The sequence below is a fragment of the Castor canadensis genome, chromosome 7 (assembly GCF_047511655.1).
Source record: "Castor canadensis chromosome 7, mCasCan1.hap1v2, whole genome shotgun sequence".
Taxonomy (NCBI): domain Eukaryota; kingdom Metazoa; phylum Chordata; class Mammalia; order Rodentia; family Castoridae; genus Castor; species Castor canadensis.
Genome location: NC_133392.1, coordinates 141,712,314 through 141,738,465, shown reverse-complemented (window position 1 = coordinate 141,738,465; position 26,152 = coordinate 141,712,314). Strand labels below are relative to the sequence as shown.

Sequence of the window (26,152 nt, the reverse complement as noted above, 5' to 3'; positions counted from 1 at the left end):
TTTTTTGTTTGTTTCACTGTTGCACTCATTATCTCTCATTATCTCCCTTCCCCTTCCTGCCTTCCTGCCACATGCCCCACTTTGATGCTCTGACCCTCTTTTGGGTCAGAGAGCATCATTTTTTTTTCTTTTTCTTTTTCTTTCTTTTATTATTCATATGTGCATACAACGCTTGGTTCATTTCTCCCCCCTGCCCCCACCCCCTCCCTTACCACCCACTCCACCCCCTCCCTCTCCCCCCCACCCCCTCAATACCCAGCAGAAACTATTTTGCCCTTATTTCTAATTTTGTTGTAGAGAAAGTATAAGCAATAACAGGAAGGGACAAGGGTTTTTGCTGGTTGAGATAAGGATAGCTATACAGGGTATTGACTCACATTGATTTCCTGTGCGTGGGTGTTACCTTCTAGGTTAATTCTTTTTGATCTCACCTTTTCTCTAGTACCTGTTCCCCTTTTCCTATTGGCCTCAGTTGCATTTAAGGTATCTGCTTTAGTTTCTCTGCGTTAAGGGCAACAAATGCTAGCTAGTTTTTTAGGTGTCTTACCTATCCTCACCCCTCCCTTGTGTAGAGAGCATCATCTTGATCTAGGGGGTTATATTTTCACAGCATCATTACATGAGCAGCCATGTTCTCAGCATATATTCTTATCATTTGACATACAAGTTTTCTCCCAGGCTAGGCCTCCACAGGTGTTTCCAATACCCTGATGTCCATAGATGGAGTTTTCAGCTATTATGGTGCACACATCAAAGTACATAGATATTGGCCTTTTGGGATTGTAAACCTGTGTCTGTCTAATAAGCTCCCCAGTGCTGGTGAAGCTTCGGACCTCTAGCCATTGCTCCTGAGGGCAATAGATGGGATTAAAACAGATATATTGACCATCATGAGAGCACACTGAGTAGGTGGTATGGTTGTGGGTGCATGACCCAACAACTGTGCCTGCATAAGAATAATAAGTATGGAAAACCAGAGTTTTGGTAACAGCACTCCCTGCTCAGGTAGTGCACATACGTGAGTCACAGTCCGAGTCCCCAGGTAGAGAGCTGACCAAGATTAGCAAGAAAAAAATATGGAAGGGACTCATCCTCAAAGGTGATATGGGCGACTCCTCAAGCTTCCACCATGCGTAGACTAGTCAGCTTCCAGAGTCACTAGAGCAGGGCTGATGTCTCCTCCTTTGTGGTCTCCTGTTGTTTCCTGGGAAGCAGGGTCCAGCTGGGGAAGGGTGCAGGCATTTCAGAGGGTGGTCTTGCACAGTGAAGCTGGGTCAGGGATGCACTCCCACTCGAGGGAAGCTAGCTTCCCTTGGCTGTGGTGGATCCAGTGAAGGATCTCTGCTACGTTAACTGTGGTGGGGGAGTCGATAAAACAACAAAAGGGCCCCTCCAGTGGAGCTTTAGCGATTGAACATTCCATTCCTTTACCCAAATCGCATCCCCTGGTTTATAAGGGTATATGGGAGTTGTCAGGCTAACGAGGAGTCTCTTTCTTACCCAGTCATTGATTTTTTAGAGTCAAGCCAACTGCCTGCATCTGCTGTTACAGGGTGAGGTTACCCATTTCCTTAAGGTCCTCTTGCAGGTCCTTGACTAAAGGTGCCCAAAAGGAATTTCAAAAGGGAGAGACCTATCTATTTGGTGGAGCCTAATCCTGAGCAAGACTAGGGGCAGTAACTGATCCCATTGTAGGTGGGTCTCCTAGCATAGTTTTCCAATTGCAGTTTTAGAGTCCTGTTCATATGTTCTGCTTTCCCTGAACTCTGGGGGTGGTAAGCCGTGTGTAGATTCCAAGATATTCCTAAGCCCTTAGCCACCCACTGTACCACCTCCACCATGAAGGCCGGCCTATTGTCCAATCTAGTAGACACAGGTATTCCCAACCAAGAGATGATTTCCTTTAACAGGCACCTGCCAATTCCTGGGCTTTCTCAATTCACATAGGGAAGGCTTCCACCCATCCTGAGTAGGTGTAGACAAATGCCAGCAAATATTTACATCCTCTGGCCTGGGGCATCTCAGTAAAGTCCACAATCAGGTTTTCAAAGAGTTCTTCCAACACTTTGCACTTAGGGTAGCGCTCTTGGCCCTTGTTGGGGATTGGTTTTGGCACACAGCTGCACCTTTCACATATTGTCTTACTTATGCTGGAGAGCTTAGGGACATAAAAATGCTGGGCCAAGGTGGTCTCGAGAGCTGTTCACCCTGAGTGAGTTACGTCATGGAACTGCTTGACAAATGTGGGAGCTAGCAATTCTGGAATTGCAATATGGCTGTCAGCAAACTTCCACCATCTGCCTGGTAGAAAATTTCCCTCCTCAGTCTTAAACCAAGCCTGCTCTTGTGGTGTGTACCGTGGGTTCCATTCAGATAGAGCATGGGAACAAAAAGCTGCCAGTGAGGCTGAGGTTTGTCCTCCTGTGAGGAATGCTCACTTGGCTTCCCTATCAGCATTTTGGTTTCCCTGAACAGCTGTTGTCTATCCCTTCTGGTGCCCTAGGCAGTGCATGACTGCTACTTGCTTAGGGGCCCATACAGCTTCTAGCAATTCCAGAATTTGTTATCCATACTTAACACTTTTTCCTCCCAAGTTAATGAGCCCCCTTTCTTTATATACGGTTCCATGGACATGAATGATAGTAAAGGCATATTTAGAGTCCATATAGATGTTTTCCTGCACTCCTGCAGTGAGCTGAAGTGCTCGCATGAGAGCGATGAGCTCAGCTTTTTGTGCAGCGGTTCCAATTGGCAGTGGACATGCTTCAGTGACAGTGTCCATAGTCACTACTGCATATCTGGCAAAACCTGTACCATCCTGGACAAAGCTGCTGCCATCTGTGGAATACTCAACATCCGGATGACTGATGGGCTGATCAGTCAAGTCCAACCAGCTGGACTTGACTCATCCATAACCTCTATAAACAGTCATGTTCTGGGGGGCCTGAATCAACTGGTAATAGGGTGGCCAGGTTTAGAGTCTTTACAACCCTTAGTTGGATGTGTGGGTTTTTAACATGCTTTGATATCTGACCATTCGGGAGTTTGTCAGCCAATAATTTCCTTTATATTCTATAAGGGTCAAAACAGAGTGGGGAACTTGGACTGTGAGTTCTTGTCCCAAAGTAAGTTTGTATGCTTCAGCCACCAAGATGGCAGTGGCCACCAGGTCATGCAGGCAGAGCGGCCATCCTTGGGATACTGCACCAACTTCCTTTGATAAATAGGCCACTGGGCTGTGCCAGGAACCTAGCAGCTAGATCAAGACTCCTACAGCTGTCCGCAGTCTCTCATGTACGTATAGGAAGAAGGGCTTCATCACACCTGGCAAGCCCAGAGCAGGGGCATTTGTGAGTGCCCTTTAATTTCTTTAAAGGCCTTTTCTTGCTCCTCTCCCCATATCATGGGTTCTCGTTCTCCCCGCTTTGTGGCTTCATAATGGGGTTTTTCCAAGAGAGAGTAATTGGGATCCAGATCCAGCAGAAACCTATAACCCCTAGAAATTCTCCAATCTGTCAATGGGTCTTGGGGGCCAGAATGGAACAGATGGCCTATTTCCTCTCAGGCTCCAGTCTGTGTTGTCCTTATGACAGGTGAAACCTGAGATATTTGACAATATCCTGGCAAATCTGGGCTTTCTTTCATAAAACCTTATATCCTGTCTTCCATAAATGGAAGAGGCGAGCTCCTTCCATACAATCCTCCTGAGTTGGTCCAGCCAACAGAAGGTCATCTATGTACTGGAGGAGTGTTCAGTCATTCTGGCCAGCTGAGAAAGCCTTTAGGTCAGATGCCAGGGCAGTTCCAAAGATAGTGGGAGAGTTTTTGAAGCCTTGTGGCAACCGAGTCCAAGTCAATTGTCCCTTCTCTCCAGTACTAGAACTTTCCCATTGGAAGACAAACATGGGTTGGCTCTGTGGGGCCAGGTGGATGCAGAAAAATGTGTCCTTAAGGTCCAGGCATGTAAAGAACTTTGCCTCAGCTGGGATAAGTCCCAAAAGCATGTATGGGCCATTTCCCCCCCTTCCTTTATGCCTCCTAATAATGCCTCCTGATACCATTCAAGCCGCTGGCAATCTCAGTCATCATTAGGGTCCCAATGGCGTCCTCCTCGGGGAACTGGCCTTGAGTGTAGGTTTGGGCATTTAGAATGCCCACAGGGGCATGATCTTCCAGCCACTTTAGAGCCACCAAATACGACGTCACTCCTCAGTATTAAATAAGATCAGAAGAAGCTATCGGTAGTCTGTCCAGGTGGGCTTATGAGTTTGGATGATGGACTGCATTAGATCAATCAGAGCCTGAAGCTTTTCCGTGAAGGAGTGGGTATGGTGCTTCCTATTTAGGAGGTCTGTGGTGGTCAAAGGCTGGTAGATGAATGTCCGCCTTCCTCCTTGTATCTGACTGTGCTGGTCATAATATATTTGGCCCTGGACCTCTCTCAGGGGCATCCGCAGGGTGTTGGGTTCTGGGGGAGAGGCTAGGCCCATAATGGGACTGTTCATATGTTCCTAGTTGAACCCAGGGGCCAGTCTTGCAGGGAGCTGTGGAGTGAGGACTGATGGGCTCGGAGTGAGGCCTGAGGAAGGTGGGGTTGTTGCAGTTTCAAAGACTCCTGGGCCCAACCTTGTAGGCATATTTGCTGTGGGGCTTCCCCATCTGATGCTGCTTCCCCTTCTAAGGGTAGAGACAAAGGGGCAGAAGGTGGTGGGTACAGTAGCACATAAGGAGGCAGGGTGTCCTTGGGGTGCACCCACTAATATGGGTTTCTCTGGCATTTTACGTTTTTCCCTGCACTTGGAAGCTGCTGCCACCCTGGCTACTGTGACCCTACATGCTTAGGTAGGGCTTTAGCCATGTGGGCCGCCTGAAGACTGCATCCTGCCAGCAGTCAAAAGAAACTGATCTGGGTGTCGAGGCTCCCCTACAACAACTTCAAAACCTCTATTGACTATGACCTTATCTAATGACCCCTCCCAAGGCCATCCTACTGGCCTGCTGTGACGCAGGCCAGTCTGTTTCACAGAAGGTCCTAAGCTTACAGGAGTCTGCTTGACTCAGTAATTTCTATTAAATCCCTTTTTAAAGTTCTTAAGCATGCACACTGCAGGGGGGTGTTCTTACTCTGACTTCTTCCCATTCTTCCCATTACCAGACATCAAGACAGCAACAGAGATAGAATGGATGAAGGCTGTGGAGAGGAGGAAAGGGGTCCTTCTCTCCAGCACACAGGAGAAAACAAATAACACCACTTGCTTTGTCTGTCTTAGCTGCTCCCCTTGCAGGGATTTAGGTGTCTCTAAATCCCTGTAGAGAGTCCATATAAGCCCTGGACTGGATGCCCTGTTAGGGCTCACCCTGAACCATGTGACTTCCTCATGGACCTGTGGATCAGGACTCCGCATTCACTTTGCAGCTGGGCTACGTCTCAGGCTTGCACTTTCACATACTCACATAGCACAGTATTCCACCCAGCTTCCTGAACCTGAGAGACACGGTTTCACCCCAAAAGGCAGTTACAGGGGTGTCTTGCTGAGAGTTGATCAGACTCCCCTTCTGCCTCCTGAGGCAGACCTGAATTCAAACCCGGGTTCTTACAGTCTGATGAGTGGGGCTCCCAAGTTGATTCCTAAGCCTTTTCGGGTTCCTTTGTGTGACCAAAACTCACCTTCTCTGTTTGCTGGGAGAGAGGCTCCCTCCCCTTTGATCAACACATCCGGTGGTGCCTGGCAGGGGCAGCCTTCCAAGGAGGCCAGGGATGCTGAGCCAGCAACAAGGAGGTGAGAACATTGGCCTCTAAATCCCAGACGAGTGCCCAGAAATGTTGTAGGACAGCTCAGAGAGACAGGGCACCAAACCTTTCAGGAAGCAAGCTTATTAAGCAGGCCAACAGCAACTCAGCAGACTTGAGTCCAAAGTCAGCCCCAAGAACAAAGGGGGCTTTCCTTATATACCATTTAGAGCAGGTTACAAAAATAGAGGGGTATAGCTTGTCCCATACATGGTCACATATTATTTCATTGGCTGTTTTAACCTCTGGGGCAAGATAACCCTTCTGTAGTCTTTGCCCAGGTGCTACTTGACATTTCTCAAATCTGTTTTTTTGTTGTTGTTGTTGTTTCACTGTTGTACTCATTATCTCCCTCATTGTCTCTCATTATCTCCCTTCCCCCCTCCCTGCCTTTCTGGCATATGTTCTCTTAGGTTTGGCTTCTTTTGTTCAATCTCATATTTTCAAAATTCAGCCATACAATTGCAAGTAGCAGTAATTCTTCCTCTCTGTTGTATAATATAGTTCGTTGTTTGATAATACCACACTTTATTTGTGCATTCTACTTTTGGTGGGCATTTGGCTTATCTAGTTGAGGCTTTTATGAGTAGTGCTGCTAATAGCATTCTTGTACTGTGCTTTGGTGCATCTTGCCATACACATTTCTCTTGGTGGAAGTCCTAGGAGTGGAATTGCTGGGGTTCAAAGATACATGGTCAGCTTTAGTAGCTAGTGGCAGACAGTTGCTAAAGTGGATTTACCAGTTTACTTTCCTGCCAACAGTGAGTAAGGGTTTCAGCTATGCCACATTCTCATCTGCACTTGGTATAGCTCATTGTACCTTGATTTGCACCCTAATTACTCTGTAGCAAGAAAAATCTGAATTTTGACTCTTCATGCTACTTGTTCCTCTTGTAATACTGATGATCTTATTCCCCCATCCTTGAGTATTTTCATTCCTTTAGATTCTGAGATACTAGTCTCTCCCGTTTCTTCCAACCACTTTAGCCACATCTTCTGTTTAATTTCTCAGTGCTTTGTTTTCTATCACTTAAATGTAAGCATTCCCCAAGGGAATATCTTTAGTGTCTCTCCCTCCCCGCCACTGTATGTTCCCTGGATGATCTTTATCTACTTTCATGACTTTACTACCTATACAACGTACCCACATTTATATCTCTCATCCAAGTATGTTGTCTGAGTGCCAGACCTGCTATCCAACCATCTATTGAAATATTCCACTTGGAGGCTGAGTATGTAGTTCAGTGGTAGAGTGCTTGCCTAGTACTGGGGAGGTCTTGTGTTTGATCCCTTCACCACAAGAGTGGGGGTGGGGAGAGAGGGTAAGAAAGAGAGGGAAAGAGAGAGAAAGATCCCATTTGGATTTCCAAAAATAGAGCACAGTTTATTCATCCTGCTGTGATGTACATTTGGGTTCATCTAAGTTTTTGCTATATATATTTTTCTTTTTCATAAGATTTGCCCTTTTCCTATATTTCTTGTCTCTGTGAAAAGTATTATATCTATTCAGTTGCCCATACCAGCATCTTGGGAATTAATATCCTTTATCATTATACTTTACTAACCCTAACCATGAGTCCACCCCTCCCCCCAACCCATTTTCTTCTTCATAAATTCTAAATTCCTAAATATCTTTCCTCTCTGTCCCATAGACTTTATCCTTTCAGGTCCTTTCAATGATCAATATCAGTACTATTTATTGAATACTGATTATGTATTTTTAATGCTTAGCAGATAATTTAATTCATAGTATGTCTGTGAAGAGGGTTTTGTCCCAGTTTTACGTAGGAAAAAATTGAGGTCCAGAAAGATTTTCTCATGTAAGGTTTCACAGCTAATAAATGAGGGAAAGGTTGAAACAATTGGAATTCAAGACTGTCTGACTTCAAAGTCTGAATCCTTCTGTCTGCTGAACTACAATTATTTTTCTCAATAACAGCCTCTTTCTTGGTCTCCTTGTCTACAATCATGCTTCTTCTAATTCATGCCACTCTTTTATTTTAAATACTTCAGAGGATCCTCTTTGTCTAGAACTTGATGAAGTCCAAGTTTCTTAGCATGGAGTGCTGTGCCTCTCAGGACTTGGCCCTGACTTATTCTTTTCAGTTTCATGTCTCTCCTTCTTACCTCTGTGCTCAAGCTATGCTGGACTACATGCAGCAACCCAGATGTATCATGTTCTCTTTTATACTTTTGTGCCTTTCTGATTACTCCTTTTTGTTCTTTGGCTCTTGAAACTCAATTTAGATTCCCCAAACACTAGTGATACTATTTTCAAACTGCCTTTTAACCCAGGTTGTTCTTAGAATACTCATAGTAATGATCATACCTAGAACAAGCACACCGATTGTTCAGTGCTTATCTCTCACATGAAATGACAGCTCCTTATAGAGAAGTTGTTGTTTTTTAGTCCTTTTTTTTTTTTAAATAACCACAGTGGTTGCCACATTGAATCCTTTCTCAATTATTGTTGGCTAAATAAAATACTGGGAAATAAATATTTCAAATTGAATATAAACGTACCTGATCTTGAATGCATTTTTTATTATTTCCAGAAGGTTTTTTGACCTTGACCTTTGGTCTTGTTCAAGCTGTAATAATTTGTTCCAAAAGGTAACTTAAACCTTGGCGTCCCCATGTGATTGATGCAAATCTGGGATTGCCTTCTCAATGTCAAGTTGTTGGGAATTTTATCCCCAGAATCAGAGAGTGGCTCACGGAATCCATGGAAGAAACTTGGGAACTTCAGATTACCTTGAGAGATTCTCTTTAAAAAATGGAAAATACAGAGTTCTTGGAGGCTCCACACAACTTATCAATTGTTCTTAAAAAACTTTAGACCTAAAGTTCTTTGATCTAAATAAGAAACAAAGGAGAAGACATCCAGGTCCTCCCTTTCTGACAGATTTAAAAAGTATGTGCCTGGTTTTTGTACTATAGAGCAATTTTGTATTAAGTGGTGTTTATTAATAAATGTTTCTTAATCTTCTATGTTAATTGCAGAAGAATACAAAAGGAAAGTAGTTTCTGTTCTTGTGCTTATTGTCTGTTGTCATGATCATCTTTCTGTAACTGTGAAAGTAGCACATAATCAAATAAAAAACTATGATATTGAAGCCCATTCCTCTGGTAGAGCATATATGGTAGATACCAGTGCTGTATCCTATTAGTAGAAGGCGAGGAAGGAACACCCTACTTCTCTTTTCTGAATAGCACTAAAATCCAATTTTAAATCCTTTCGAATGAAGGAAAGGGAAGAATTAGATGGAAGCAAGAGTAAGACTCTTGGGATTTTTAGTTGTGTTATAGTTCTTATATGTTGCTTTACTCATGTTTTATAGTATGTGTATGTGTATGTGTGTGTGTGTGTGTGTGTGTGTGTGTATTAAGCCCCAGTGCCTTGAATATGCTAAGCATGCATTCTACTTCTTAGACAATGTGCTTTTCTCTATGTGTCTTGTATTCAGTAAATTTGCTTTAAATAATTCTAGAAATTTGGTAATTTTTTTCAGTATTAGAGATTGAGCCAAGGGCCTTACAATGCTAGGCAAGTGTTCTGCAACCTGAGCTACAACTCCAGCCCAGTAATCTTTGTCTTTAAATATTTCTCAACAGGTTTTATGAAAGATGTTAATACCATTGTTTTATGTGGGATACCATGGGTTGAAGAACCCCACCTTCGTGGTGTATAGACTCATAAATCAAGGGGGAGAATATTGAAAGGAGAGGTTAGAGTAAGCAAAGTAGTCAGGGAACAAATATTCACTCAGTAAACATTAACTAGGCACAAAGCATGTGCCAGATGGTATGCTGACATAGAAAACTTGAATAGACCAAAGGTCAGGATTAGGGGGAAGATAAGATTTGGATGATGTCAGTCATCCAGGTTGTAGATCTTTACTAGTTTTTAAACAGGTAATATAAATAGCATAGCCTTATTTCACATTTGCTGCTTACTAAAAGATTTATATATATTAACTTACTTAATAATCATCATAAATCTGTGAAATGGGTACTACTACTATGATCTCATTTTGTAGATTATCCTAAGCTATTCAGCCAGGGTATAGTAGAGTTTGGATTCAAGCCCATCTTCTGGCTCCCTGTTTCTCTGCTGAAAATCACTATGCTTTATAAAATTAATGCAAAGACTATCAAGAGAAATGTAGGTTGATCTGGAGGCACTTATCCAAGATGATCAGTGATCCTGCTTCCAGTACTCTGTTGTTTATGTGTTTTGGAATTCTGTGTGAATGCCTTTTCTTCTTTTTACAGACATGGCTGGATTCTGCCAAAGAAATAAAAAAACAGGTTCGAGGTAAGTGGATATAGCCCTTTTTATAGTTCTTTCTTTCTTTTAGTAGGTCAGAGGATTTCCAACCACTTCTGGCTGTGAGTCAGTTACTTTAGAATCCTGACTATCGCAGAGTGCTTTGAAATTGAGATAAAGCTTTCCCATGGAAGGAGGGGATTCCATAATAGAAAGATGCAGCAGAGGTGGACACTGTTGATTGATATGTAGGGCAGATCTTGACTCTTTTTTTTTTTTTTTTTACATCTGGGCACAGTTGGGAAAGATAGGAACAGGTGAGAATAACAGAAGGTGAAAAGAACAAAGATGAAAAAGAGTAAGGATAATAGGAGTCACTTCTCAATATGGTAGTGATTGAAACCTCTGTAGCCTTCTAGTTGGAGATTGTTGTTAGAGCTTGTTCTTTTTAAATTGTTTTCCACTATTATATATTTTAACTTTTTTTTTCTGTCTTTGTTTTTGGTGCTAGGGATTGAACTCAGGGCCTTATATATGCTAAGTCCTGACTCTACCACTGAGCCACTCCCCCAACCCTGTATTCTTACTTTCTTTGTGTTTTTCTTTCTATACAGTCCTTATCCACAGTTTCATTTTTTACAGTTTCAGTTACCCACAGTCAACATGATCTGAAAATATTAAATGGAAAATTCCAGAAATAAAAATTCATGTTTTGAATTGCATGCTGTTCTGAGTAGTGAATGAAATCTTGTGTGGATCTGCTCCATCTTACCTAGGCCATGAATTCTCCCTTTGTCCAGCTTACACTGTATACCCTCCCCTCCCCTAGTTCCTTAGTAGCTATCAAGTTATCAGATAACTATCACAGGCCTGGTGGTGTTCATGTAAGCTTATTTTACTTAATAGTGGCCACAAAGAGTAGCAATGCTGGCAATTTGGTTAGGCCAAAGAGAAACTGTAAGGTATGTCCTTTAAGTGAAAACATGAATTCTCAACTTTATGATAGGTACGTGTGTATGTGTGTGTGTGTGTGTGTGTGTGTAAAAACAGTATATATAAGGTTTGGTATTATTTGAGATTTCAAGCATCCACTGGAGGTCTTGGAACATATCCTCTGAGGATAAGGGAAGACCACTGTAGTTCTTTTCATCCTTTCCAGCAGTCTTTTTCCAAACTGAAGTGTAAGGGACTATGGAAGAAAAAAAGAGTGGAGGAACAAGACTTACTTGCCACTAACATGTCCTACATTGCTAGGATGACAGACATGTGGCCAAACTTGTTTTGTTGAGATGGTGTCTTACTAACTTTTTGCCTAGGCTGGTTTGAACCACAGTTCTCCTGATCTCCATCTCCTGAGTGAGCCACCGTGCCTGACTTGGGGGTAGAGACTGGCTTGCTAGCTCTACTTTTAATTTAAATTTCTATTAGAAGAAACTTTCAGGAAATGCAATAGTTGTTATTCATCATGACCAGTAAGTTTTAATTCTATTAGCTGAACACTAATTTTGCTTTTCATTTGTTTTTTTAAAAGAAACCACTTCTGTTATGGTGAAATGTTTCCCTTTAGACCCTGTTTATAATTGTTTTAACTTTGCTAAATAGAAAAACAAGACATTCCTTTGGACTGGTAACTTTTCATATTTGCTCTTTACCTATAAAAGCTTGTTTTGTTTTTACTGTATAAATATATTTTTGAGACATGGTCTCACTGTGTTGCTCAGGCAACCTGTGAGGCTACATAGTGAGATTCTGTCTCAACAAGAAAAAAAAAGCACATCAGGACAAAAACTACTCAGAATATTTGAGACATAACAAGGAAAACATAACTCAATCACTGTTATATTGTTACAATCAGGAAGATTTTTTTTCTAGGCAGTTCAGATAATTGCTTTTCAAAAGTGCAAATATGACCTACATAGTTTTTTAAACTAATTTTAAAAGTAGATGCTATAGGTATGTGGCATAAAATTGAAAGGTGCAGTGAGAATAGTGCAAGGTAGATCTCCATTCTTCCCTGTCTCAGTCACGCAGTTTTCTTTCCTGGAGGCAACCATGCTAACTAACTTCTTGTCTTCCTTCTAGAGATGTTCTGAGTCTAAAGAAACCCATGGGTGTGTCTATGTAAATATGCAGCTAATCTTTTTATGTAAGATAACTGGGAATACTCTATAAATAGTATATCTATACTATCTCTATATATCTCATTAAATTTTGAAAAAATAGGTTATATAACAGTATATGTAAGCATATTGCTAGGCATTTTAAGTTAATCTCAATAGTTTGCTATTGTAATCAAGTTTGCATTTGTAGCCAGCTATAGTGGTACACACCTGTAATCCTAGCTACTTGGGAGGTACAAGCAGGAGGATTGAGAGTTTAAGGCCAGCCCAGGCAAGAAGTTAGCAAGACCCTGACTCAAAAAAAGTTTGCATTTGTACATACGTCTGTGTACACTTGTTAAGTGTCTGTAATTCTTAGAAACAGAATAAAAAGTACAAAATTTAGGGGTAGTAATATGGCTCAGTGGTAGAATGCTAGCTCAGAACAACCATGCATAATACCATGGTTTTGATCCTTAGCACTAAAGAAAAAGGAAGGGAGGAAAAGAAAAGAAAGAAAAGAAATTTAAAATTGTAGTGGAGGTTCAACAGAAGATCTCTTTTCAAGACCAGCTGGAGTGGCTTATGCCTGAAATTCCAGCTAGTTGGGAGATGGAGATTGGCAGAATCATGGTATGAGGCCAGCCCACGTGGAAAGTTAGAGAGATCTCCATCTCAGCAAGCAAGCTGAGCATGATCTTACATAACTATAATCTCAGGCGGCATAATACACAGGAGGCATAGGTACAAGGATTGTGGTCTGAGAAGACTGGCCCAGGAAAAAAGCATGAGACCCTAACTAAAAAATAACTGAAAAGCAAAAAGAGACAGGAGCATGGCTCAAGTGGTAGAGCACTTACCTAGCAAGTGCAAGGCCCTGAATTCAAACCCCAGTACTACAAAAAAAAGAAAAAAAATTTTTCATATCTCAAAAAATACTGAAAAATATCATGGCTAATGTAACAAATACCCATAGATTTGCCACCCACTCAGAAATAACATGTGTTAACATTTTTTTATTTAAAATAAAACAGGGAAGGTTTTATTTTAAAACCTGGGTTTTTGAACTCAAGATCTCATGCTTGCTAAGGCAGGCAGGCAGGCACTGTTACTGCTTGAGCCACTCCTCCAGCCCAAAAAGCAGGGAAGTTTTATCTCTAATTTGCCTCTCATTCTCTTTCCTTCTCTTCATATCCATTAGAGATCCATTGTGGATCTGGGGTGATTCCTATAGTTTGTGTTTTTATACTTTTCCTTTCATATATCCATACCCATGTACAATATATAAAGTTACTTTATCTTTTTTTTTTTTTAATTTTCCTCAGAGTCAGCCTTATCCATGTGTACCTTTTTCTAACTTTACTAGTCTTATCCTCCTCCTAGCTTAATGTTTAGTTTGTTTATTTTCTTGATTCTGATGAGAGACCTCCTCTACTGAGTCAGTCCTGCTGCCTTCTCCCTTTTCTGGAATAGGATAGAGCAAGGGCAAGCTAGTCTTGCACCTTGTGTAATTTACATGAATGATGCTTTAAAACATCTTCAGTCCATGTGCCCTCTGCTTCTCCTCCAGAAGTTTGTGTTAATGATTCCACTGAATTTGTTGAAATGGTTTTTACCTATGAATTTTTGTTATCTAAAAATAGGGTTCTGTTTTATCTTTTTGAACATTATTAAATTATATAACAGATAATTACATGTAACTGTTTTTGTTTTGGCACTTTTGGGGTTTGAACTCAAGGCCTCATGCTTACTAGGCAGGTGCTCTACCACTTGACCCATGCCTCCAGCCCTTTTGGCCTTTTAGTTATTTTTTAAGCCCTCTTTTTGTTCGGCCAGCCTTGGACTGAGATCCTCCTGCCTACACCTCCTGAGTAACTAGGATTACAGGCATGCACCACCAGACCTAGTGAGATAGGGTATTGCAGTCTGGCCTTGAACCATGAGCCTCGTATCTCTGCCTCCCAAGTAGCTGAATTACAGGCATGAGTTATCATCCCCACCCTGATTTTTCTTTTGTATTCCATTTCATGTTTTTAAGTGCTTACCCCCTCCTCAAGCAGTAGATCATAATCTGCAGTTTCAAAAACACTGATTTATGATATGGAGATACACACACACACATATTTTTGTTTTGTTTTGTTTTGTTTTGTTTTCCAATCCTGGGGCTTGAACATACATCTTGAGCCACTCCACCAGCCCTTTTTTGTGAAGGGCTTTTTTTTTCAAGATACGGTCTTAACAAACTATTTGCCCAGATTGGCTTCAAACTGTGATCCTCCTGATCTCTGCCTCCTGAGTAGCTAGTGTTACAGGTGTGAGCCATTGGTGCCTGGCTAGGATATGGATGTATGCCTAGAAGTGAAGTTCAGTGGAACACCTCGGAGTAAATTATAGGTTATGTTTATTTTCACCTTTACAAGTGCTGTCAAATTGTTCCCCTTTAAATTGGTTGTAACGGTTTACATCCCCACCAGTGTTGTGTGAGAATTCTTGGTTTCCTATGTCCTCACAAGACAGGCATTTTTTTAAATTATGGATTTAAAATTTTTGAACATGATTTCAGACTTACAGAAAAGTTGAAAGAATGGTATAACGATTTCCTGGATGCCCTTTACCCAGATTCCTCAGGTGCTAATATCTCACTACATTTACTTTATCTCCTTTTCTATTTATTTACACACACACACAGTTTTTTCCTAAAGCACTTAAAAGTAAATTGCCTTGCTGGCAGAGTGGCTTAAGCAGTAAGAGCACTTGCGTGGCAAGCATGAGACCCTGAGTTCAAACTCCAGTACTGCCAAAAAGCAAACAACAACAAAAAGTAAGTTGCCTTGTAGCAGCACTATTCACAATAGCCAAAGGTGGAAACAACCCAAATAGCTAGTAACAGATAATGATAAACAAAATGTAGAATATTTAAATGCTAGAATATTATTCAGCCACAAAAAAGGAATAAAGATGAGTCAACTTTGTAGATGAGCCTTGAAAACATTATGCTGGATGGAAGGAAGCTGGGCACAGTAGCATGTGACTATGGTCCCAGCTACTAGGGACTCTGAGGTTGGTAGATTGCTAAAGTCCAGGAGTTTAAGGCCAGCTTGGGCAACATAGTGAGAGCTCGTCAAGATTTCTAAATAAATTAAATAAATAAGTAAATAAATACCAGACAAATGAAAGAATCTGGGCAGAAAAGGCCACACATTCTATCATTATATTTAAAAGACAAAATAGGTCAATCAGAGTGTCAGAAACATTAGTGGTTGCCAGAGGCCAAACAAGTGACTGCTTATTGGACACAGGGTCTCCCTTGGGAGAGAGAAAAACATTTAAGAGCTAGATGGAGATGATGGTCGCAGGACATCATGAATGTACTGAGTGCTGCTAAATTGTTCACTTTTAAGTGGTTCACTTCTACTTCAATTTAAAAGAGTAAGTTGCAGTCATGTTGTCCTGTCCTTCTGCCTCTATACTCTAAAAGCTAGGAGTTTTCTTACATAACCATAACAGGAAATTAACATTGAAACAGTAGTACTATAGCCTACAAACCTTATGTCAGCTGTCCCAATGATGTCCTCCAGGTGTAAGGTAATCTTTGCATTTAATTGTCACATCTCTTTAGTTTTCTTTAATCTGGAATAGTTCCTGAATCCTTAAAACATTTCATAATCTTGGTAATTTTGAAGAGTGCAGACCAGCAATTTTTTTTTTGTTCCAAAGTTTTTTTTATTTTAGATTCATTGAAAGAAATAAAATTATATTAAAAAAATAGAGTAATCTCACAAGCTGAAAGCCAGGAACAAAAAGAACAAGTTAGTACTATTTCCTGAGAGGCAGATCTAATTAACTGTCTGATGGACTTTCTCTTTCCTAGCTTGCTTGTCAAAAAAAAAAGTATTATTTCCCTATTTCTAAGGCATCAAGAAGCACTGTACGCGCTACGTGGGTTCAGGTACACGCTCCAGACCTCCAATGGGGAGTAAGGGACAGCAACAGCTGCCACAGCTTTCCTTCTTTTAATGTCACATTGCATGCACTTCCACTTTTTATGTAAATTTGAGAATTTCACACCCATGACTTGAATTTCAAAAATCTGGTCATATTTTATTAAAATCTTACCTATAGCTTAGTATCTTAAAATCTCACTACTGCTTAGAACTATCTCAGCTGAGCCAGGCAGGGAAGGGCCAGCCTCATCTCACCAGGGCAGCCACAGCGCAGACCAGCAATTTTATAAGTGGTCAATTTGAGTTTGTCCTCATGGTTAGAATCAGATGATATACTTTTTTGAAATGTTGCTGGGTTAGAAGGTTTTTTTTTTTTTTTTTTTTTTCAGCACTGGGGGTTGAACTCTGAGCCTGTAGTTTGCTAACACTTGAGCCACATCCCAGTCCTTTTGCTTTTAGTTTTTCACTCTTTTGCCCCAACTGATCTTGGACTTCAAACTTCCTACCTGTGCCTCTCTAGTAGCTGGATTACAGAAGTGTGCCACCATAAACAGAAGGGAGAAATTCTAATGTTGAACATTTTTAAGTTCTATGTGATCAACTTTTGTAGTCTCCCTGTTGCATAGCTCTAAACTTGCTTGCAAGGACACTGGGCAGTTTTTTAATAATATCCAAAACATGTAACTTTTGCATGTAAAAGAATAGGAACTGAAAGTCTTGAGTTCCTCTTCTTATTGCTATCAACAAAAGTAAAAGTGTTAATTTTTGGGACATTTCCACTTAGTTATGGTTATTTCTAATGCAGTGAAACTTCCTCATTTTGGGCTAAACAGAGAGAAAAATCCAAACAGGTACAATTTGTTTGTTTTTACTAAACTTGACTTTAGCCAAAAGGCTGGGAAGCAATTACTGTACTTTTAAAAAAGTGTTTTCATTTCACTAGGTCTAGTAACTTGAAATCATTGGGATAGCTGGAATAATGGATAGATAAATAATTTTAATATAGTAATATGTATGATCCTTCTTTCGTGCAATCTTTATTTTCCCTAGATCTTTAGCATTCTCATATGACCTTCACAACAATGCTGTGAGATCAGTTACTTTATTTCCTTCATTTAATGACTATTTCTTGAACACTCATGATATGCCAAGTACTGCTTTAGGTAGTAGGGATATATACCAAATAAAATAGAAGGAAGTTCTTGCCCTTGTGAATTTACATTTAGTGGGAGGAGACAGATTGTCTTTTAAAAGTATTTGCAGTATAGTAAGTAGTAAATGTGCACAGTACAAAATTCAAATGGAATAAAGAAATATGTAGTGAAAGTAGGTCTCCTTGCAATTTGTTTTCCCCTAGCCTCCGCTTCTTTCTCCAGGAGTTCTTCCTCTTAGTATTCCAACTACTAGAACTAGTTTATTATATATCCAAATAGAGATACTTTGTCTATATGTATATATTATGTGTATGTATATATATGTATGTATGTATATGTGTGTGTGTGTGTGTATATATATATATATATATATATATATATATACAATCATACCTATAATGCATTTTTTGACTCTCTGACTTGCTCAGTAGCTTTGCATATATACTGTTTGTTCCCTTTGATTTTTTTCTCACTTAACACTATATTGGAGATTATTCTAGATAGAGTTATTTCTTTTTAACACCTACCTCGTTCCCCACATATTTTAACTGACACATAATTTAACTGATCTTCTGCTTCAAAACTCATTCTTTTTGTTTGTTTCCTTGCAGTGCTAGGGATAAAACCCAGGACCACTTGCCTTGCATGCTTAGCAAGTGCTTTATCACTGAGATACATCCCCAGCCCTACAACTGATCATCTTTTGCTTAGTAAATATATTTAGGTTGTTTGTAGAATTTTGCTGTTACAAAAATATAATTATAGCATTTTGACTACATTCAAGTATGTTTGGATTCACTTATAGAAATGGAATTGCAAGGGCATATACATTTACTTTTTCATGGATATTGTTCTTCATAGTGTTGTGCCAGTTTACATGCTTATCAGCAATACCTGAAAGTGTTTATTTCCCCCACTAGGTGTTATCAAGCTTTCTGTATGAGTTACTTAACATAGTTCAAAAAGGAAAAAACAAGGTTGAGAGTGTAGCTCAAGTGGTAGAGCACTTGCCTAACATGTGCAGGGCCCTGGGTTCCATCCCTAGCACCACCAAAATAGAGAGATAAGAAAAAATCACACTTTGTAAACTATTGCTAATTTGATTTCCTTAATGCTATTCTTATGCAATTAAAAAATTATCACTTAACATATGTTGTGAAATAACTAATTTTATGTTTAAAGTTCTTAAATACTTAATTCACATATATTAAATATTCCTTTAAGCTATCTTCATTTTCTGTGTTTTTCTATCCAATGCATTTTTATAGGTAGTATAGAAGACTTTTAAAAAAAGTCTATATGGGGAATTATGAATTAACAATTGCTAGATTGATGTGATTTTATCCTATCAGAAAGTAAAACAACAGGTTGTATTACTTTATGGTATACACTGAAAATTCTGCTCCACCTCCCTGTTTTTTGTTTTGTGTAGGTTTTTTTGGTGGTGGTGGTACTGGAGTTTGAATGGGCCTTGTGCTTGCTAGGCAAGGACAATACCACCAGCCCTTTTTGCTTTAGTTATTTTTCAAACAGGGTCTCATATTTATTCCCTGGCCAGTCTGGACAATGATCCTCCTATGTAGCTTCCCACAGCCTAGCTGGTATGACAGCACTTGTCACCACACCAATTTTTATTGGTTGAGATGGTCTAATTCTCTACCTCCTCATGATGGCCTCCCTTGTAGCTAGAATTACCTGTGAGTCACCTTACCAAGTCTTTCTTCCTTTTTGTTTCTAAAATAATATTCTAGGGAGAGAGAGTGGGGGCGGGGGGCAGAGGGGAGAAATGACCCAAACAGTGTACACACGTGTGAATAAATGAATAATAATAAAAAAAGACATACACAAAAAAAACTCAGATCAAAATAATAATAAAATAAGATAATCTTATAAACCAAGGGCCGGTGGTATACACCTGTAATCCTAGCTACTCAGGAGGCAGGTATCAGGAGGATTGCAGTTTGAAGTCAGCCCAGGCAAATAGTTTGAGAGACCCTATCTTGAAAATACCCACCACAAAAAAGGGCTGGTAGAGGGGCTCAAGGTGTAGGCCCTGAGTTCAAACCCCAGTACTGCAAAATAATAATCATCATCATCATCATCATCATCTTCTAATCTCACTCATACTAATGAGAAGAATACTTTTGTTTATTTGTTGTAGAATCACAAGTAAGTAATGGCAAAACTGAAAAAGGACATCCATTGATCACTTGAATGACCTTTGATGACCCAGATTAACCATATTTTTAAATCATTGGTGCAAACAAGTTGACCTATAAGATGGCTTCCTTCATGTTATTTTGTCCATGTAGTTCTAATCCCTTGTAAACAAAATTATTAATTCAGGTTAAGAAAAAAGAAACAAAGAAAATAAGCCAACAACAAAAAACTATCCTCTGTCTTTCATAAGCAGAGTCTAAATAACTTTATTCTTTTAAAAAAATTAACCCTAAGCATGAAAATATTGAAAAATTTCAGAAAAATAGAAATTTTTGAGTATTTTAAGGTACTTATAACAAATCAGAAACTTAGACATAAACAGAATTTCTTTATTTTTGCAGGTGTCCCTTGGAATTTCACATTTAACGTGAAGTTCTATCCACCTGACCCAGCACAGTTAACAGAAGACATAACAAGGTAAATAATTAATGAATAGTGAAGTATGTAATGCTAATTCTCACCATCATAAACTCTGGGAATTTCCCTATTCAGAATTAAAGAAAATGATGAGCAGTTAAGTGATTAGCCTATGATAGGAAGTTTCTGGTCACTTCAAGGCAGGCTTGCCAAAAAGTGAGCCTAAAAGCCTGAAATATTTGACCTTCCGGAAGAAAGTGCCAGGGAAACAAGTCTTGCTTATCATGTGTGTTCCGCAAAGTGGTGGAACCACATCACCTTGAAGAGAGCAGGACACAAATGTCAAAACGTCAAGTCCTATTTTCAGAATGGCTCTGCTGAGGTCTGGGTTGCTTCTTTTTTTCTCCATACTGCTGTCTCACTATGTTCCTCACAGGGAACAGAAAAACAAATGTTACAGTTACTTACTATTTCTTTTATCTCCCTTTTGAACTATATGGTTAGGCACATAATCCTCATGAGTTTAATCTTCCTTTGAGCCCACTTAATTTATAAAATAAAATTTTCCAATCTTTAAAAACAACCTACTGATTTCTTTTAAGAAAATGACTTTTATCACATTTTGCAAAAATATTAACCAAAAAAATGGAAAAGCAATATATGGCACAGTACTATAGTATGTATTTATATCCATAACATCTTGCATAGAGCTTTTACTAAGTAGGTGTTTGGCAAATGTTTGTTAAGTTGAATTGCTGCTGCTGAGAAACTGCTTTCTAATTCTGATTTTACTGTCAACTATCTGATTTCAAATAAATTGACAATCTCTAGGCCTCAGTTTCCATATTTCTTAAGTATAGAATAAATACTCTTAAATTCTAATTATTAAATTCTGTGAAAAGTTTTGTTTCTTTGGGTTTTTTTTGGCAGTACTGGGGTACTGCTTAAGAGGCAGGAGCTCTACCATTTGAGCCACTCCATCAGCTCTAAACCATTTATTAAAGATTACTTTGTTGTCCAGTCATCCTTAGTGTATTCTTAAAGTTGAGATGCATACATATCTCTCCCTGAGAAAACTGATTATTCTGTTTTCACAGGTAACATATGTCTCTTAGCATTGCTACTTACTCTTCTTTCTTCATCCAGCCTTACTCTGTATAACACAGAACATCTTTGCTAATAACCTATATTTTAAAGCAGTTTGAAATTCTTGTGATTTATATGATATTGATCTGACTTTTTAAATGTATCTATTTGGTGACTAATTATAGCAAAATTTGTTGGTGCAAATGTTATTCAACAACTTATGGTAAAAACAAGGATATGATTCTAATTAGTGAAGGAATTGTCAATAACATTCTGAAGTGGTCTGCTCAATCAGTTGGCACATATGGTAAGGAGGTCAGGGACATAGGTGTAAGCATTACACTGATAGAAGTATCTGTGCGTTTAAACTAAAGTCTGAATTCCCAACATTTTATCACACAGGTAGAACTAGTCTTATAAAGTGTCCAGTAGTATGTGGAAGGCTGCATACCACTTAGTCCATTATGGAAGGAAAACACACCAGAATGTTCATACCCTAGTGAGGATGTGTCAGTAATGTCACCTTGGTGAAGGACAGTATCTACACATATGGCAAAGCAGCAATAGAAAACAGAGGGCCTGGTTTTGGACCACAGAGCCTTAATTACTAACAGTGAGGAAGCTAAGCCTCTGAGTCTGCCTCTTCCTCTTCTATAATCTGGCAATGCCCATCTTACAAGTATTATGAAGATTGAACAGTATATGTATTATGGTACTTAATACTGTATTCTTAACAAAATATTAGTTTCTTTACCTCTTTCAGACTTTTCAACTTTATCCTCTGTCTAAACTGCTTTCCAACTATGAGTTCAACCTAATTATATTTGTTTTCATTTTTGTGGGAAAAGAGAAGGGACAAAATAATATTACAATGAACAACCATATGCTTATCTAGATTAAACTATCAGTGTTATTTTATTTAATCTTTCTTTTTTTCTCTCTTCCCCCTTTCTTTCCTTTTCTCTTCCCCCTTTCTTTCCTTTTTGTCTCTCTGTATTTTGCTGTTGTTGTTGCTGGCATGTTAACATCTTTTCTTCTTTGGCTGTAGATACTACTTATGTCTTCAGCTTCGGCAGGACATCGTTGCAGGACGTCTGCCCTGTTCCTTTGCAACTTTAGCATTACTAGGTTCTTATACCATCCAGTCTGAGCTGGGAGACTATGACCCAGAACTCCATGGTGTGGATTATGTTAGTGATTTTAAAGTGGCCCCAAATCAGACCAAGGAACTTGAAGAGAAGGTCATGGAACTACATAAGTCATACAGGTGAATATGTCTCCAGAGTTTGTTCTATGTTTATTTTGGCAGTAAGTTTAAACTCTTGACTTGGTATTGACTCATTGTTTGCCTATGAGGAATCATGGTGCCACCAGGGAGTTAGCATGAGCTTATTTCCTCTACTATTTGACTTTGAGCAATTCACTTAAGCCCTGTGAACTTCAGTTTTCTCATCAAAGTAATGGTCATTGAATTGTAAGATGAAAACTAAGTGAGATAATATATGTAAAGCACTTAACATGGGATCTGGCACATAGTAGGTGCTCAATAAATGGTAGCTACTATTATTGCCTTACCTTTTTTTCAGCTTTTATATTTTATTTTGCTGTGTTAGGTGCTCTGACATCCTTAGAACAAGAGGTTTTAACGTGGGTTTATAAATATGGATACTTTAGAGGGCTCATGAAACCCCAGAAGATGTTTTCAAAGCCTTTATTAAATTCACTGACTATACTGCTTTAATTTTCATGAAAATAATTGGTAACATTGAGAGGTATCATAACAGTAATGAAGAGGAAAGGTTTATAATTAGTCTGGGGTAGTTTGAAATCTTGCCTCTTGTCTGTCTCAGCTTTGTGACCTTAAGTGATTCACCTAAAACCTCTCTGAACTTTAGGTTCCTTATATGTCTGATGGACATTGTTACATCAGAGGAAATAGGGTGATTGCTAGGTTTAGAAAAGTTAATGTGTGTGTAACACTTAATACAATGTTTGTAATGTCTTTCATGTAGTAAAAATTCAGTGTTAGCTAATGTTAAAGTCTAGAAAAATTCATTATTTGTTATTTGAATGACTTCCTGTAGAGAAATTTTACAACCTGCCTTAGTCTATTAATGTGAAAGTCTGATCTTGGGCTTGAGTTACCAGGTTTTGAAGGGCCCAACTGCTCAAAGAGAAATCCAAAGCATGGTCTCAGGAGCTTAATGTAGTATCACAAATGTTCTGTCTAGCCATTGTGGCATGTTTCTACCTGAGGTGATTTCAGTAAGAGTTCGTGGATTGCAATGCTTCAAATAAGAAACTCAAGTGCCTAGGTCCAAGTGCTTTATTGCCCCTGTAGATTCAGACACCTCAGTCATGAAAGCCGTAATACAAACTTTACAGTGTATAACTTACATAGCAGTTGTCTTATGAGAGGCCCAACTTTCATGGGTTCACACTATTCTGGAGAACTGCCAAAGGTTGTTTTTCAAGTTTGAGCTAATACATTCTAATCCACTGATTCCTGAGATCACTCAATACACTATTTTTAACTTGATGATTGTAACTTAAGGATGTTGCATTGTCTTTGACTACATTTTTATTACTTTTATTTATATTTTCTTATGATTCTAAAATGTTGTATATAATATATATGCACACACATATATGCAAAAGCAAACTGAAAATAAATAATTAAAATGACTTGTTAGCCTGTCATAATTATAGGGGAATACTCCTTTTATTTTCTAATAATTGTAAAATAATTTTTATCATTAGTAGCATAATCTTTGGACAACAAGTAAAATAGTAAAAGAAAATACCTTGCTTCTGCCATAAAACTGAACAGCAGGAAATAGTGGTGTCAGATTATGTTTGTACTTTAAATCTGTCTCTGACGATTCTTTTAATGGTTACTTAATCATAATAGAATCTCAGGTTTGGAAAAACTTCATATAATCTAACTTCCATCCAGTGCTTAACTTTCCTTTATAGTATTATTGCATAATCATAATATTTACAGTTATTATAATGTAATCATTATAATCTATTTTTATGTGCCAGATTTTATACTAAGTGCTTTATACATAAAGTGACATTTAATCTTTACAACTATGCTTAAAGTTAAGCCAACAGTTCTCAAAGGATGGTCTACCAACCCTGATGGGTTTCATGATTCTTTTATGCGGACTATGGAGTCAAATACAATAATACTGAAATATTTGTCTTTTTCAATATGTTGAAATGGGTAAATCAGGTACTGTTGGCTCAGGCCTGTAATCCTAGCTACTTAGGAGGCAGAGATCAGGAGGATCGAGGTTTGAAGCCAGCCCTGGCAAATAGTTCTCAAAACCCTATCTTGAAAAAAAACCCATCACAAAAAAGGGCTGGTGGAGTGGCTCAAGGTGTAGGCCCTGAGTTCAAACCCTAGTATTGCAAAAAAAAAAAAAAAAAAAGAAAGAAAGAAAGAAAGAAAAAGAAAAAGAAATGCGTGGAGCGCAAATCAAGGCAATTGCACCAAACAATATTAGTAGTCATTATACTCTTAACTAATATGCAATGCAGTTAAAAAAATAAAGGCCAGTTCACTTACAAATTACTTTTTTTTTTTTTTTTGGTGTTGGTACTGGGGTTTGAACTCAGGGCCTTGTGCTTGATAGGCAGGGGTTCTATTACTTAAGCCATTACTCCCCCACACTTTGTTTTTGAGACAAGGTCTCATTATATAGCTTAAGCTGGCCTTGAAGTCTTGATTCTTTTGCCTTAGCTATCTGAGTTTTGGGATTACAAGTATGTCTCACCATGCTCAGCAATTTAAGAATAATCTTCCCCTCCTCTGTGGGGCTCTAGGATTGAACAGAGTCTTGTATATGCTAGCTACATGCTCTCTACTGCTGAGCTATATCCCCAGCCCAAGAATAGTTGTTTTTATGGTTTATTTTTGTCAGTACTGGGGGTTTGCACTCAGGGCCTTGTGCTTGGTAGGCAGGTGCTCTACCACTTGAGATATGCTCTAGCCCAAGAATAATCTTAATGAAATAGCAAAAAATGATAATTTTATTAAATATTGAATATATTTCAATTCAGTGGTTTAATGAGAAGTACACTTAAGCATTTCCCTTGTATACTGAAGTACACAGTTGTCTTGAGGAAAAGCACTTGTGTGATTGCTTGAATTGTGAGCTAAATTAGCCAACTTTTTTTTTTTATAAAGCACTATTTTTTCTTGAAAAAACTGACAAACTATCATTATTCAGATTTGGTTATTCTGCATACTTTTTCTGAAAAGTGAAATGAGACAGTACTTTTAGAGAAAAAAAAAAACTAACAGTATTTGTTGCTAATGACAAAATGTAAGCCTTCAAGTAAAAAATTAAGAATTTTAGCTTGGCACAGTGGCACACTCCTGTAGTCCTAGCTACTTGGGGAGTCTGAGGCATGAGGATCACTTGAGTCAAAGATTTTGAGGTCAGCTTGGACAGCAGAGGAGGAGACCCTGAATCTTTAAAAAATAAAAGTGTAGAATGTTGTGGAAAACTTCCATATGCCACCATGATCTTGACAGCTTCCAAAATACTGAAAGACTTTTCTGCTGAGATTGATTGTATTTTTAATGAATCTTTCTTTTTTTTTTTTTTTTTTGATGAGACTGGAGTTTGGTCTCAGGGCTTTGCATTTGCAAAACAGGCACTCTACTGTTTGAGTCACACCTTCAGTCTATTTTGCTCTGGTTATTTTGGAGATGTGGGTCTCATGAACTTTTGCTCAGGCTGGCCTCAAACTGTGATCCTCTAAATCTCAGCCTCCCAAGTAGCTAGAATTACAGGCATGAGCCACTGGCATCTGGCATGAATCTTACTTTTTTAAAATAATATATTATACAATGAAATATGTTAACATTTGAACAACTTACTTAATTCAATAAACCAATACTTTTTAGTTATGAAATATATGATGTTACAAAATCATACATGACTAAACAGATACATTCAAAATATAAGACAGACCAATTAATTTAAATGTGCAATGAATTTAACAGTACAAAATTTCATTGATAGGTTTTCAGATTTCACAATGTTACTAACCTTTAAGAAACTGTTATTAAATTTTGGTATATTATCAAAGAAGACTATTTTAGATTCTCAATGCTTTGTTATTATTTTTCACAAATGTTATTAATGGTAAAAAAAAAAAAAAAAAAGGATTTGCCAGATACTGGTGGCTCATGCCTATAATCCTAGCTATTGAGG

General features: G+C 38.7%; 1 protein-coding gene across 23 annotated transcripts in view; it reads left to right on the top strand.

Moving 5' to 3' along the window:
* Positions 1–26,152, top strand: part of Epb41 (erythrocyte membrane protein band 4.1) — a 203,304-nt gene that overhangs the window by 102,794 nt on the left and 74,358 nt on the right. For all 23 annotated transcript variants that reach the window (XM_074080775.1, XM_074080768.1, XM_074080767.1 and 20 more), the window contains 3 exons: positions 10,067–10,109; positions 19,820–19,895; positions 21,970–22,188. In XM_074080775.1, the coding sequence (XP_073936876.1) occupies positions 10,067–10,109; positions 19,820–19,895; positions 21,970–22,188 (338 nt within the window). The remainder of the gene's footprint in view (positions 1–10,066; positions 10,110–19,819; positions 19,896–21,969; positions 22,189–26,152) is intronic.